General features: G+C 38.6%; 1 protein-coding gene across 6 annotated transcripts in view; it reads right to left on the minus strand.

Moving 5' to 3' along the window:
• The window catches only part of LDAH (lipid droplet associated hydrolase), a 110583-nt gene that overhangs the window by 67433 nt on the left and 26071 nt on the right, over positions 1 to 17079 (minus strand). For 4 of the 6 annotated variants that reach the window (XM_078444936.1, XM_078444935.2, XM_078444937.2 and 1 more), the window contains exons 3-4: positions 15147 to 15290; positions 871 to 1040 (exon numbers count right to left, since the gene is read on the minus strand). In XM_078444936.1, the coding sequence (XP_078301062.1) occupies positions 871 to 1040; positions 15147 to 15290 (314 nt within the window). Of the gene's footprint in view, positions 1 to 36; positions 1041 to 15146; positions 15291 to 17079 lie in introns of all 6 variants that reach the window. The other 2 variants (XR_009615100.3, XM_078444938.2) reach the window with 2 other exon arrangements.

A 17079-nucleotide genomic window follows, 5' to 3' on the forward strand; every position in this document is an offset into this window, starting at 1 on the left:
TATGGGTTAGTGTGTCTCCTTCACGAGACTTTGGACTCTCTTACCTCAAAGGCTGTCTTACTCACTGGGATGTCCTTGAAACACAGCTCAGGGCCTGACACATGGCCAGTGTTTAATATATGTTTATCAAATAAAGAAATACTTTATGTTGTGAATTGCATCCATTCAAAAGGTCATTTCAATGGTACATGTTGGTGAAAGTACAAGTTTCTGTTTTAAGTCTCTTCTAGCTCACCAGCTTTCTTGGGCACTTTAAACAGGTCTCTGTGTCTCCAGTGTCTCACTTATTATCTGACACCTAGTGGCACCCAATAATTTGCAAATGAATAAGTGAATGTCTCAAAAAGGCTGCCAAGCTGTGGAACAGATAAGGGCCCAGACTTATGACCTAATAAAGATTTAGTGTTCCATAAAGGGCAGCTGTTGTTTGCCTACTGATGATAATGATGATGATAATGATGATAAATTTTCTTCCTTTTGAAAGGAGGCATGAACATTTGCAAAATACTCTCCCAATAAAGATTCTTGCTGGGTCGTAGCTGGTAACTGCTCTTCACTATTCTTTTATAAAAGACAATGAGTTACATACAACTTCAGAATTCCAGGTAACCCTAGATTCAATGGCATCCATCTGGAAAAATCCCTACCTCTTACCGTATTATTTTTTGAAACACATGGAAATTTCATGAACATACATACACTAGCACAGGCCCACAGTAATACAAATAAAAGTAAACACAGCCACCAAATAACCCCCCTCTCTGTTTTACTGATCAGTTAAACAAGAGACAAAAGGGGGAAGGAGAGCTGAGGAGGATTTGTGCAAGAGCATCATCAGGCACCTACCGTCACCGCCTGAGGCATACTTACTGGCAGTTCAGGAGCAAGCTTCAAAATCTCAAGGGAAATATAGCAGCCTATTGAATGGCCAATGACCACAAGTTTCATTTCCTTTGGCACATGAGTTCTCAAGAAAGCTAACTTGTGTTCCACTTGACCTTGTAGTCCATAGATGTCTTTGATTTCTTGAGCATTTGAATCTAAAAGCAAAAGATATGAATATGTTTTCACTCAATTAGTGAAAGTAATAAATTCACTGGGAAAAATATCTAAAAAAACTAACAACAGTAGCAGTCACCATTTATTTAAAGCCTACAAATGTGCTAGCTACAGTGTTAACCACTTTATTTAAATTACATCAACCAGTCTTCACAACAGTCCTGGAAAGGAAGTATTAGTGATTTCATTTTATAGATGAAAATCCCAAAGCTCACAGACATTAGGTGATAGACTGACAGTCACACACCTAATAAGTGAGAAAGGTGAGATTCAAACCCAGGTTTTGTCCTCAAAGCCCATGAACTTTCAACTATTCCATGAACTACAGTTCGCTTAGGCCACTAGTTTTCAAACTTGATCAGGTATCAGAATCCTCTGCAGGACACGTGAAAGCAGTGACTGCTGGGCCCCACCACCAAACTTCCTGGTTCAGTAGGTCTGGGTTGGGGCCCAAGAATTTGCATTTCTAAGCATCCCGGACATGTTGGTCCCAGGACCACACACTGAGAACCACTGGTTAGGCCAGTTTATATTATTAATAGACAACTATCCATGACAGTGCTTCATTATTTGAGGTAATTTTTGTTTGAAGAACTTTGACTGAAGGGCTTAAGGAGAAATGTTGTAAGTTGTTCCTTTTAACCAGCAGCCTTAACTGAAATATCCTTTCTTCCTTTCCTTCCTTAAATGAACTGTCTTCTGGAATCTTCAAGAGCTAATTAAAACTTCAGCTAATGTCCAAGAAAAATGAATGAGTCTTCCTTTGTGTTTAACCAGTACTCTCTATCCTTATTACAACCCTTTATCATACTTGTGTTATGGTCTGCTTATTTCCTCTCGGAGGCTGTGAGCTCCTTGGAGGCAAGGTCCATCTTTTCATCTGTGTCCTCTGTGACTACTAGCACGCAGTAAATATTTGTGTGGTGTGAAAATATGTACTGACTAGACATTCTCTGAGGATGCTGTCAGCTCTGATATTCTATACATATAGAAAACGTCAATAGGTTTTCCTTATGAACCTGTAATATTTCAAAGTATCATAAGGTGTAATAAATTCTTTATTAAAACTTGGATTACTAGAATTTGACTCCTACAAGTTACTCATGTGAACTGTAATGAGCCACAACGTGGCTCATTCAAAAGGTACCCAAAACTCATTGCAAAGGACTGCTCTTTAGTTTTATCTGTACATGCTGTTTTCATTTTCTTCGGTGCTCAGCTCCCCCCCTGTTAATCAGGCCAACTCTTCTTCATCCTTCAACCTCCCAACAAGTGTCATCTCCTCTGAAAGGCCATTTCATGATTCAGTAGGCGAGGGGAAAGTAGCCTTCCTTTCAGTTCCCACAACATCCCATCCACGTTTATCTCACCACACTACTCCTGATTTATTCCTACTTTACAATTTATGTCTCTTATCTCTGTCTCCCAATGCCTGGCATACAGTTTCTGAAGACCTTTCTACCCAGTCAGTGAGGCTTAGTTCCCTTTTTCCATGGTATTACTGATCTCTTGGGTAAGATGTGTTCTGCCCTAATCCTTCTTCCTACGTCAGCCTTGAATCCATTCTCCGTTTAACAGGGAAGTTCAGCATCAAACAGACTTGGGAAGAGACAGAATCTGGAAGTCTGACTTTGGTAGGGCCCCTGATAGCTCCCAACCCAAATGTTTATTTAATATTACACTTAAGTTTGAGTAGTTTATGCTTCCCTCTCAGTTTATCTTCTCTGATCAGTCCACCCAGAAGGGATCATATTGTTCTCAGATACTCTAAAAACAAGCATCTGTAACACCTGCAAGCCAAATCCTTTATTTTTCAAAATACACGATGTTTGAAAATGTCAAAAATCTTCCTTTCGTTGGGATAGTATGGTGTAGTAAACATCATGGGTGCTAGGGGCAAGATAAATCTGGGTCTAAATCCCAGCCGAGAACCTCACTAGGAGGGTGGCTAGGGCAAGTCCCTTAACCTGGCTTCAGTGTCCTCATATATAATGGAGGTAGTCTTGGCAGTGTAAACACAACGCTTCTGAAGCACAGAGCACAGCTGTCTGGCATAAACTGTGACAGAAATGATAGTTACGATTGCTGTCACTTCAGTTCCTGTCATTTATGTCCTCCCTCGAATATATACCAAGGACATTTACGTGGATAGTGTAAACAGAAAGGGAACGAGCTAAATGCAGTGAACATTTTAAAACTTCACTGGCAGCAGAAATAACGTTCTAAAAGATTATATTTTGGATAAACTTTAATGCATATTAAAATTCAAAAGATTACTCAAACGAGTATTTCAGAAGTAAATCTGGCTTTACTTCTGGGAACTCCTCAGAAGATTCCCAAGGTAAACACGTTACTTATTAGTGTCTGCTGTAGTAATGAGATTAAAGGAGAAAGCACTTTCTAGAAACAATGTTGATAGCAAATTTAAATGTGCTACCTGGACATTATTTTACTAGCAAAAACTAGAAGTTAAAAAGCTATAAACTTCACTACATATTTTCATATTTTATTTTAATATACTCTGAAAAAATGCTAGAAATCATTAACTTACTGTCCACAAAATACAGTAAAAAAAACTACATTCAATTGTACCCAAATCAGAAGAATAATAATATGGAAATTACTTAAGCTATTCTCTCTATAGAAAAATGTACTCCAAATCACAATCAACAAAGTATGTTTGGAACATAATCTTTATCCAGATACAGTCTTAAATATGATACTGACAATTCCATTTTAGAACCTGGCCCTATTTCTTAGGCCCATTTCTATGGAATTTACTTTATAGCTCATTTACTGATGCTGGAATTTATTTCAAAAGGTAGATATAATCTGTTTCTACAAAGTTCATAGAGGAATTAAGTAATATTAGCACTTCATATTTACTTTTCATCTAGTTATTCAAATTGATTGATCCAGTTATTAACATTCTGTCATTCTTAGATCAAAATATTATGGGAGTGCCTGGGTGGCACGTCAGTTAAGTATCTGACTCTTGATTTAGGCTCAGGTCATGATCTCACGGTTTGTGGGTTCAAGTCCTGCATTGGGCTTTGTGCTGGCAGTGTAGAGTCTGCTTGAGATTCTCTGTCTCCCTCTCTTTCTCTCTGCCCCTCCTCCCTCTAAATAAATAAATAAGTAAATAAATAAATTAATTAATTAAAAAAATAAATAAAAAAATATGTATCCCTGACAGATTCAGGATACAGGAAATCTGAGAACTATTATTTTGTTCCATTTCACATCAACTGAATTGACCACTCTGACAGAAAATGGTGACTAGTTGGCTCATGGTGACTTTGAAAATACAGATATAAATACAATATACTCCCTTTCCCTTCAAGGAGTTCAGAATCTAATAAGAGCAAACAGAAATAGATAAAAACACAATTGTAAAACACTGAAATAAGTATATATCAAGCATTTCCTCGAGAAAAGGACACATTTTTACTGCATCACAGCTGAAAGGTAATGCATACTGGTTTCATGAAAACTACTGTGTCCTTCTCCAAATAAACCAAGATAAACATCCAGGAAATATTCCTTACTAATGCATACTACTATAAATGTATACTCTATACACTCAAATGCAATCTAACTAACAAAATTGGAGATTAGCCTACATGAGCCTTTTGCTGGGACTGAGTCTACAGACAGTAGCTCTGCACTCTCACACCAGAATTTCTCAACTAGTGGACTCTTCCATCCTGCCCCCATCATTACTCCAAAGCTATTTATTAATAATAACTTCAATTAAACAACTTACATAGGGATATTAAAAGGCTAAAAATGGCACTTCATATTTTAAAGAATGCTTTGAGGAAGACATATATGATTTACTCTTCAGGTAAAGCTTTAAAAACACAAAACAATATCACATGTTGTGCATCATTACATTCATGTCACTACAAATATAATCTACTCTAAATTATAACTGGAGATAGGATCTAAAAATGAAAATTTTCTGTATTGTTTTATTTATTAACAGAAAATATTGAGGCAATGATGGTAAATATGGCCATTATGGCAAAGTGTTAACTATCAAGAGAAAATCAACTAACGGAATCTTGGACTGTTACACTACTGTTTGTACTTTTCTACATTTAAAATTTTTTTCTCAAAATAAAAGAAAAAATTTTAATAAAGAATGCTTTGGCATATTGTTCTTACCTATCTTACATCAGTTTTATAGGGGAAACCACCCTTCACTTCTTCATTACTTACTTTTTTTTTTTTATTTTTGGGACAGAGAGAGACAGAGCATGAACAGGGGAGGGGCAGAGAGAGAGGGAGACACAGAATCAGAAACAGGCTCCAGGCTCCGAGCCATCAGCCCAGAGCCTGACGCGGGGCTCGAACTCACGGACCGCGAGATTGTGACCTGGCTGAAGTCGGACGCTTAACCGACTGCGCCACCCAGGCGACCCTCTTCATTACTTTCAATGGAATACAAAAGCCCCAAAGGACTTTACCTAGATTTATGCCAAATATCAGTGAAACAGTGGACATGAACTGTCTCTAATTCTTTATGCTCATTTAATTTACTGATCCAAAGGCCTTCCTTTTATGATGGTGCCCTGAATTTACTAAGTCGATGTGAAAGCACACCCTCATAGTTTAGGCCCTGACTGTCCCTGGCCCCCTAACTAGTTCTGTAAACTCCCTGTATCTAAACATTGGTGTGACTCTGTTAGCCTTTAAGGTATGTAACGCAGTGACGTTAGGCACTCTATTTAAAACTGCTATCAAACAAAAACCTTTGTAAAACCCAAACATGCCTTGTAAAATAATTTCTAATTATTATTCTCCAAATAGATGGTGAAAACCAGGGTCATCAAATTATGCTTTCCAAAACCCTGACAAAACCCAATGATCTGCTAAAGATTTCAATGGGGGAAAATATGGGAAATGAGAGAGAAAGAGAGAGACAGAGAGATTGGTTCAGCAAGGAGAACATAATGTTATTACAGTAAATAACAAAAGCTCAAAGGCATAAAAGTGTGAGGTGTAATTTTGGAAAGTGATGAGTTCTGTGTCTATGGTTATAGAGAGGTGGGACAAGACAAATGAGGTCGGAAAGGAAGGCTGCAACTAGATCAAGGAGGACACTGAACATCACCAAGGAGTCGGGGTTCCACTGCATGAGCAGTAAGAAGATACCTAAGGTCCACAAAGAAAGGGGCAGAGACCCAGTAACAGGACACTAACTGCAGTGTCACTCTCCTTAGTCCTGCTGTGCTTCATACTTCTGTCTCCCCCAAGACTCTACAATTTGCTTGATTCTTAACTTCTTTTCTTGCTCTGCCCTTTGGTTTTCTGTCTCTTCCCACTTACTTAGAGACTTGTTTATTTCCAATGACTGTGAGCCCCGAGCATTGACTGACTGTCCTTGCCTTGGGCTCATCTAACCATTCCATTTTACCATCATGTTCCTCTGACAATCAAGGTTCTGGCAAGAGAGAAAACTCCATTTTTCTCTCTTTCCTTCTGTTTGAATACTGGAATGGGAGTGGTTTATTGTTTCTTTGGATAAGCATGACCCAAATTCATCATTAGTTGAAAGATTGTATAACTTTTTTAGGTAATGTTTTATCAGCTGAAACTAAACCACTGTGATTTCTAGCTTTTATGTTATACTTTTTGAACAAATGACTTAAAATAGTTGATAATGAATCTGCCATCAAGTAAGCTGACTCTATAGTAAATCAAAGCCAGAAAGAGTTTATACTTCTAATTCCTCACATTTTCTTTTCACGCTTTTTTTTTTTTTGTCTTGAATCACCCCCTCCTGACATCGGTGAACATCTGTTCTCCCAATTATACTCAATTTATGATTGTGATAATGTGGTGCAACTAGAATATTATTTCCAACTGTTCATAATTTTAACATGTGCTAATATGAAGCAAAACATACTTTCAACATTTGATGGGTGGTTATAGCTTATGTCCTTTCTCTCAATGATTACATCTTTTTCACACCATATTTTGCATGTCAAAAAACCTGTACTTTAGAGCAATAATCTTGGACGATGAATAATATATCTGTCCTGCCTATCCAAAGCAATCTACCATGGATTGCATTTGCAAACATAACTTTCACTATGTAAAACAGATGAAAGCAGAACTGTTCTGGTTAAATGAGGGTGCAAGTGGGGCCCACAGCACCCTCCCCTGCCCTGCACAGAGGTTTTGGCTCCTCAGAACAGACAGAAAGGCACCAACCTGGGGCACCTGGGTGGCTCAGCTGGTTAACCATCCGACTTCAGTTAATGATCTCACTGTTTGTGAGTCTGAGCCCCACATTGAGCTCTCTGCTGTTAGTGCAAAGCCTGCTTCAGATCCTCTGTCTCTCTCCCTGCCCCTCCTCTGCTCGCATGCCCTCTCTCTCTCAAAAATAAAATAAACAAAAAAATTTAAACAAATTTTTAGAAAGGCACTAACCTAAAAGGCGGAGACTGGAATTTCATGTAATAACCAAGTAGGTTGCCAATAAACCCTCGATGATGATGAGCTGTCCATTCACCCTCTCTAGATAAACCACAGCTTCCTTTGGCCCTCTGGTGGCCCTCTGGGCTAATGCCTCTAGATGGCACTGTTCTCATTAGGGAGCAGAGGAACCAGGCTCTAATTACTAAGTTATTAACTCAATAGTAGAGAAGCAGCCTAAGCAACAAGTATACTCAAAGTTATAAATAACAAGAACAATAAAACAAGAACTAAAGACATTTCTCAGAAATCCAGACATACAACAGTTAATTTCTACTGGTTTTCCTCACTAGTGTTTACTGGTGAAGATCTACAGTAATGGTTATGAAAATGTGGTCTCAGGACTAATAGTATCAACATGACCCAGGAACTTGTTAAAAATGCAAATTCTCAGATCCCACCCCACATCTATGTGAATCAACAACTTGGGGTGACACCCACTCATCTGTTTTAACGAATCTGCCAGGTGATTCTGATGCTGGCCAAAATTTGAGAAGCCCTCATCTAGGGTTACTCTTTGAATCTATTTTCAACTTTCAAAGTTGCTCATCATGTTCAAATGCTTGGTTTTGTCTTCACTTAAGGACTTACTGTTGATAACTGAGTTGAATGTTGCTCTCATTAGGTAATTCAGTACACAGCTTCTATTGTAGATGGTCTTTCTCACCCAGGTTAAGAATGTAGGAATCAGATATGTTAGCTAATCACCATTACATTACAGAAAAGAGGATGCATTATCCTTCACTGAGTATCTCGAGGTATTTCCACTACTTCCTGGCTCCCTCTGTCCTGGGCTTGTCTCTTCCCTTGCCAGAGGTTAAGATAACAGGCCAGAAGGGCCGGCAGCTTCTGGAGGTTTAGCATGTTAATTGAGTCTGTTTTCTAAGAAGAATTCTTTTAACACCTCTGTTTTCCAAACAGCAAAAACACACTTTGAGCAAACATATAAATTTCCTTACAAAGGAAAAACTATGGTATTGAACCCCCAAATTTCTTTGGGCACATTATGAAGAAATAGATTAAAACAATAAAGATGTATCTTTTAAAATAGTTCATAGCAGAGCAAGTATCTTGCTCTACATTCTGTCCACCTTCAGTTACATTTCAATACAATGGCTGTTGAAATAGATGTTTTTAATCAAGGCAACAAGATCTGTGTATTTAGTTTCACTTACTACTGCTCTGAAAATCTCTCATGCTAGGTAATCAGGATCGACTTACTTTTCAAAGTATACCCTAGTCTTTTGCAAAGTGTAAAAGACTCTCAATCTCAAGTGAATTGCATTCATAGAGGGACACAAGGACACACACACACACACACACATGCACACAAGTGTGCGCAAGCACACACAATAAGAGAGAAAAAGACACTATGAAAAAGGCACTTCTGTCAAAATTCTGCCACTCACCAGCAGGTGATTTAGCCTTGTTGGGCCTCATTTTCTTTCCTTAAAAAATAAGGGTTCATGGTAGGATTGCTGTAGATACTTTTAGATCTAAGATTCTATAATTATTTTTATTTCTTTAAAGTTTTTTTTCAAGAGTGGAAACTTTCAAACATACATAAAAGTAGAGAGAATAGTATAATAAACCCCCAAGTACCCATCATCCACTATCTATAATTGTTTTTCTTCAGCTTTATTGAAATATGATTAACAAATAAAAATTGTATGTATTTAGGTTATACATGATTGTTTTTACGTGATGATTTGATATGTGTATACAATGTAAAGCGATTACCATAGTCAAATGAACATATCCATCACCTACGCAGTGTAGTGTAAGTACCTGACATTAAGCTTTTGATTGACGAGGTATCCACTTCAAAAGTCATCCATCTTCAATAAACATATTGCCATCTCTATGACACAGCTGCTAGCAAAACAACCAGATAAGGAACTATACCACCCCCCCCCCCCCAAAGGTACCTTTCAGAAAGCCTTGGGTAATTTAAATAACTGACTGTTGTGTAACCCACTTCTACCTTCCCAAACCCTGATTCTGGCTCTACAGAGTAAACCTCCAAAATTGTAGACCCCCCACCCTCAGACCCTAATAAAGGCAGAGCCCCATATCTATTCCCCGTGCCATGTACCCTCCAGGAACTATAGGTAATAAATCTTGTTTCCTCAGAGTTCCCTGATGGTATGATGGTTTCTTGCTGAAGTGAATCCTGCGGATCACAATAAGAACCACAAGAGCCAGCACAGCCATAAATATGTGCCCTGATGGAGGAAATGTCTGTGGAGCTCCCTACCAGCAATGTGTGTGTGGGCAAGTGCTGCAGGCATCCCTAACTAAGGGCACTGCCATCAGTAGGCTCGAGATGGAGGGAATAATCACCTCTTCTCTTTTTTGTGATGGTGCAAACACCAAGATCTACTCTCTTAGCAAATTTCAGTTATACAATATAGTATTATTAACTAGAATCATCATGCTGTACGTTAGATCCCCAGAACTTATTCATCTTACAACTGAAAGTTTGTACCCTTTGGCCAGTGCCTTCCCATTTCCCCCATTCCTCAAATCCGGCAATTAAAATTCTAGCCTCTGGTTCTGGGAGGTTGACTTTTTCAATTCCACATATAACTGAGATCATACAGTATTTATCTTCCTGTGTCTGGTTTATTTCACTTAGCATACTATCCTCCAGGTTTATCAATATGTTGAAAAGGTAGGATTTCCTTCTTTCTTATAGCTGGATAATATCCCATTGTGTCTACATATACATTTTCTTTATTCATCCATTAACAGACACTAAGTTGTTTCAATATACTGGAATTATCCATATACTGTGAATAACGCTGCAATGAATATGGGATATCATATCAGATATCTGAGATACTGATTTCATTTCCTTTAGACATATATCCAGGGGCGCCTGGGTGGTTCAGTAGGTTGAGCGTCCAACTCTGGATTTCAGCTCAGATCATGATCTCACAGCTCATGAGATCAAGGCCCATATCAGGCTCTGCTCTGACAACGCGGAGTCTGCTTGGGATTCTCTCATTCTCTCTCTTCCTCTCTCTCTGCCCCTCTGCCACACACACTCTCTCTCTCAAAATAAGTAAACAAATATTTTTTAAAAAGATATATATCCAGAAGTGGGATTGTTGGATCATATGGAAGTTCTATTTTCAATTTTTGAGGAATTCCCATATTATTTTCTATAATGGTTGTACCAACAGTACAGAAGGGTTCCCCTTTCTCCACACCTTTGGCAATACTTGTTACTTTTTTTTTATCTTTTTGATAACAGTCATCCTAACAGATGTGAAGTGAGTCTCACTGTGGCTCTGATTTGTACTTCCCTAATGATTAGTGAGGTTGAACATCTTTTCATACACCTCTTGACTATTGAAAAAATCTGTTCATTCTTAAATCAGACTTTTAATTTTTTTGCTATCAAAGTATGTAAGTTTCTTATATATTTTGGATCAGATAGATGGTTTACAAATACTTTGTCCCATTCCACAGGTTATCTTTTCATTTTGTTGATTGTTTCCTTTGCTGTGCAGAAGCTTTTTAGAGATAGTCCCACTGTTTATTTTTGCTTTTCATACCTATACTTCCAGTGTCATATTCAAAAAATCACCACCAAAACCACTGTCAAGGAGTATTTTTCCTTATGTTTTCTTCTAGAATAAGTTTTATGGTGTCAGGCCTTAATGTGAATATTTAATCCATTCTGAATTAATTTCCAGTATTTCAGTTTATAAACTGTATTTCAGTTTATTCTTCTGCATTTGGATATACAGTTTTCTGAACACCATCTACTGAAGATGCTATCTCTTTCTTCATTGTGTATTCTTGGAGCCCCTGTCAAAGATTAATTGACTTTATATGTGTGTGTCCATTTCTGAGCTTTCTATTCTATTCCACTGGTTTGTTTTTATGCTAGTGTGACACTGTTTTGATTACCACCTTTGCAATATAGTTTGACATCGTGAAGCATGACGCCTTCAGCTCTGTTCTTATTTCTCAAGGTTTGTTTGGCTATTTGGTGCCTTTTATGATTCCATATGAGTTTTAGGATTTTTTTAATTTCTTTTTTCTTTTAATTTTTTTAACGTTTATTCATTTTTGAGAGACAGAAACAGAGTGCAAGTGGGGGAGGGGCAGAGAGAGAGGGAGACATAGAATCCAAAGCAGGTTCCAGGCTCTGAGCTGTCAGCACAGGGCCCAATGTGGGGCTTGAACCCACAAACCATGAGATCATGACCTGAGCCGAAGTCGAACACTTACTTGACTGAGCCACCAAGGCACCCCGGATTTTTTTTTCTATTTCTGTGAAAAATGCCATTGGAATTTTGGTGGGAATTTATACAAGGATTGCACTGGATCTGTAGATCTATAATTCTACATAGAAGATAATTAGGGAAATAAAAAAAGATGGTGGAAGTGTAGCAGAAGAAATCTGAGCTACTAAAGTACTGAAGTGAAGTCTGACTTACCAAAGGCCTGAGCACAGAGTGGAAACTGAGCAGAGAGGAGTGGAGGGTTTCCGGAGATGAGGGTTCTTTTTAATGCTTGTTTGTTTAGAGCATGCAGAGGAGGGGCAAAGAGAAAGGGAGACAGTGTCAGAATACCAAGCAGGCTCCACGCTTGTCAGCACAGAGTCTGATGGGGGGCCTCATCTCACCAACTGTGAGATCATGACTTTAGCCAAAGTCGAGAATCGGATGTTCAACTGAGTTACTCCAGGCGCCCCTGAGATGAGGGTAATCTTACATGTGATATCTTAAAGAAAGAGGAGGACATAGGAAATCTGGCTGATGACTTACCTAACAATAAACAATGTAAGTCCAACAGATTTGTTGTAAGTACAGGCATATTTTTCCCTAAGTGCTAGCAAAGAGACAAGTTAAAATGAGTAAATTAAGTGAAATTGGTGGGGTGCAGGGGCGGGGAGGAAGGAGATTAAATTCCATTCTCAGGAGCTGGTATCTCATGTTAAAATCAACTTAGAGTTAACACAGGACTCTGGAACCAGAACTAACATTTCAGGAAGCTGATCTTTACTACCATATGTGAGAATTAAGAGGGGAGGTCAAAAGCCAGGGAGCTGAGATGTTCACAGTGAGGTGACACACAAAGAGTTTGAGCTACGGCTTCAGGAGGGAAAAGAAAAGAGAAGCAAACTCCATACTAACAACAGAACCAAAGAGCCATCAACCTTGTAGTTGTGAGCGTGGTTCTGGTTCCTAAATTCTGCAAAAACTACATTGTGTCTTGACCATATGTTCCAGTTAACAGCCAAAAACAGGATGTGGATAAAAATAAGACACCTCTTAGCTGTCACCCGTTTCTTCAAATAAGGCAATTATTACAGATTTAGCACACATGCAGATGTTCATGAATGTGGGAAGAAATTCTACTTAGAACAGAAACTTCCCTCATTACTCAAGGCTTCAAAGAATGAGTTTCTTTTTTTTTTTTCCTTTTTAATGTTTACTTATTTATTATGAGAGGGGGGAGGGAGGGAGAGAGAGAGAGAGAGAGAGAGAGAGAGAGAGATTGAGAAAATCCAAGCAGGCTCCACACTGTTAGCATACAGCCTGACTCAGGGCTCAATCCTATGAACTATGAGACCATGACCTGAACTGAAATCTAGAGTTGGGGGCTTAACTGACTGAGTCACCCTAGCACCCTCAAAGGACCAGTTTTGAAATACTTCTGAGGACAGACCAAAGGCAACTATTAAAACCTGATTAAATATTTAGTAAAACTATTTCAAGTAGTAACTGGTATGTTTTAGTATTATTCAGGTACAATATATATTCAGGTATATATATATATATATATATATATATATATATATATATATATATATTGACCTATACTTGTGATCAGATTTGGAATGTCAATACGTAACATTCGTGGGGCACCTGGGTAGCTCAGTGGGTTGAGTGTCTGACTCTTGATTTCACTCAGATCATGATCTCAAGGTTTGTGAGATCGAGCCCTGAGTTGGGCTCTGTGCTGACAGTGTGGAGCCTGCTTAAGATTCTCTCTCTCCCCCTCTCTCTCAGCCTCTCATTTGTTCTCTCTCTCTTTCAAAATAAATAAAGCTTAAAAATATATGTATAAAACATTCTTACTCATGACTTTCCTGGACTAAATGTTTGTCTCCCTTAAAATTCTTATATTGAAGCCATAACCCCCATGTGATGGTACTGGGAGATAGGGCCTTTGAGAGGTAATTAGGATTAGAGGTGGTCATAAGGGTGGGGCCCTAATGATGGAATTAGTGGCCTTGCAAGGAGAGACATCAGAGAGCTTCTTGGAGCACATGAAATTGTTCTGTCTCCTTCCCTGTCATATGAGGACACAAAGAGAGAGAGGCCATTTGTAAGCCAGGAGGAGGGCTCTCCCCAGAACCTAACCATGCTGTAACCTTCATCTTGGGCTTATAGCCTCCAGACTACTAGAAAATAAATTCCTATTAGTCAAGCTACCTAGTCTATGGTTTCTGTTATGGCAGACCAAGTTAAAACAGTGATAAAGAGCACAATGTAAATATTAAATTATTTTTAAATTCCAGTAATTTTTAGGTCTTAAGAATGGTTTTAGATTTATAGAAAATTTTTACTGATAAGTACAGAGAGTTCCCTTGTCACCTGCCCTTTTCTTCCTCCCTACCCACATGTGGTTTCCCATATAATTAGATGCTCATTGAAATGCTCAAACCACAGGAGAGGCACACCAGGACGAGGAGCAACTCAGCAATGACACCACAGCCACCTCTCTCCCACCTCAAATTAACTAAGGGACATGCTTAGGACAAATGGCCCTTGAATGAGATGCCTACAGAGAAGTTAAGTTGTTTTTTTTCCCTCTCATTGTTTTATTTTAGAAGAGTGAACATGCCAAATTTTTATGCTTTAGCATAAAAATACTTGCTTTTAAGCAAGTAATTTGCAGCTATATGGTTTTATGTCCTGCATTTAAAGGCCTCCAGCAATGGAGTCAGAGCTCTCTCCCCAGGTCGAAGGCTCCTCCGTGTCTGGCCCTGCCCAGCACTGGCACACCTACTGAATCTCTCTCCCTGCTGTGCTAATTCTTCTGCCTGTTACACCTGTGCACTCGCCTCACCCCCTAGATCCAAATTCTACTCAACTGTCAAAACCCATCTATTCCACAAAGTCTTTTCAAACCGATACTGTGTTCTCTCCTTTGTTCACTTCTTCAATATCTACATGATTAGCAGGCCAGGGTTTATCACTTAATCATTCTCTAAATGTTAGAGTAAGGGCCTCTTTAGAGTAAGGACCATGGCTTATAATACTTTTTTCCCCCACCACCTCGTGGTACAACTCTGGAGATATAGTGCTTGATCAATAAATATATAGCTGATTACTAGCTGGTACACAGAAAAGGCAAGTTTTACACACATTGTTTGATCTGCTCAAATTTTTAGAGAAAATTACCTTAAAAAATTAAAATGACTCTAAAAACCCTAAAATTACCAAAATGTGAGAGCCTGGGCCCAATACCACAAGCAGAGGTTTTCAATGATGTAACTCTTAACCTTAGCAGGCTTTCCAGATTCATGAACACTCACTCACTGTAAAGGAAAGCAGATGTTAATAAAGACATACCATCTGAAGTTGTAAGAATCTTCTTGTCTTTGGGCGCCAAAGCATGTCCAGCATGACTGATAACCCAAATTGGAAAGCGTCTGTTTGTTAAGGAGTACAGAGCCTTTGCAAATGGTACATAAAAGGAACAAAAACCTGGATTACCTAAGAAAAGAAACACAGATCTTAGTTAACCAAAGCTAAGCTCACATAAGAAGATGTGCAGAGTGGAAACGATGGATTTATCCTCACACTTTCTTCTACAAATCTGTTAACATTGACACATACACTTCAATTTTAATATCCTTTCTGCCTTAAGTCTGGGAATGATCGCTCAGAAGATTCCTGCTCCTGCTTTGTTCTCCAACTGTTTCAAGATAAATTCTTCCTCCCTATTCCTTAATAAATGGAGCCACCAACCCTACACCAAATGCTCAAGTACTAACACCGGTTTCTCTCTGTTCTTCACAGCCAATTTCCTAGTAAGTCTTGTGAACTTGGCTTCCAAAATACATCCTCACACTGTCTACTTCTCTCCATTAGCATTATCATTTCCCATCAAGTTTTCTGCACTAGTCTCCCAATGGGAGTTCTGGCTACTCTTGTCCCCCGGGAATCCATTCTTCAGGTACCCAGAGAGATACCCTCAAACTTCAGATCAAATCATAGCTGTATCCTATTTAAACACCTTACACTGGCTTCCCATTATCATCCTATTGGTTTAAAGTCATTAATCTTGCCTCTAAAGCCCTTCAAGATATTATTCTGCTCAGTTACCAAGCTGCATGAAAACAAATCAGTGTAAGAATCATTCACAAAGCGTACTTTGAGGAGTGTACTGAGTGTTTCCTTGTCATTTATCACAAGTACTTCTATTGTAAACATATGTATAGTTTGACCTTTTGGGAAAAAGACCACCAACATACAGATTTTTCTTGTGTATGTACAGAAGGTATTTTTGACATGGGTTTGCTATAGAGAAACAGAATGAATAATAACCTTTTAGAAAAAAGAGTCAATCTGATATATCTTAGGGGGAAATGACAGTGAAATGGGGTTTCATCTTGCAGTCACCATCTGTATAATGCTTTCACAGACACTAGTTCATTTCCAGCAATATCTATTGTACAATTTATTATTTTTTCATGCTATTAGGTTTCTCTTCTTTGTAATTAGATGACATGGTTTTGTTGCACTGATATGACCTCTGCCACCCTTGTCAAATGACACTGATTTCTTCATCATTTCAGTTTTCTTGACAGGGAATGTAGCAAAGCGGTTAAGGGCACAGACTCTGGAGCCAGACTGTGGGAGGTGGAATCATGGCTTTGCACTTATTAAGTGTGTGACCTCTGGAAAGTTATTTAACCTCTCTGAGCCTTGGTTTCCTTGTCTTCAAAATGAGGATAATAACTGCACTACCTAATGTGAGAACTAAGTGAATTAATAAAGGTAAAGCACCTAAACACTGCTCGATGCGAGTGCTGTATAAATGTTAGCTACTCAGACGTGTCATGGCTAGCGATGGCGGTAAATGGTCTTGTCGTCCATATCGCTAGTCTGCTTCTGTTGCATTCAGACCTAGTGACTTGAGTTCTAAATTCCTTTTTGTAACTGTGCCAGTGACATCTTTGTTAAATAGTACAGAAACTTCTTAAATGCAGTAATATGTTCTCTGGTCAGCTGACTGGCTGACGAAGAGAGGAGGGGTGTACAGCACTGGGGCTATAACATCTAAGGTGGGTGTGGACAGCACTGTTTCATGTTTTATATTTAAATCTTTAATAAGTTTGGAATATTTTTTAGTATCAAGTACAAAGTAGCAATCCAACTTCTTTCCAAATGATTAGCCAAGTGCCCCAAGACCATTTATTACATAACCCATTCTTTCTGCATTGATTTGAAATGTCTTCCGAATTCAACCCTGAATTCTTACATTTGCTTGCTAATTCTG

The sequence above is a fragment of the Panthera onca genome, chromosome A3 (genome assembly GCF_046562875.1).
Source record: "Panthera onca isolate mPanOnc1 chromosome A3, mPanOnc1 haplotype 2, whole genome shotgun sequence".
NCBI classification, from domain to species: domain Eukaryota; kingdom Metazoa; phylum Chordata; class Mammalia; order Carnivora; family Felidae; genus Panthera; species Panthera onca.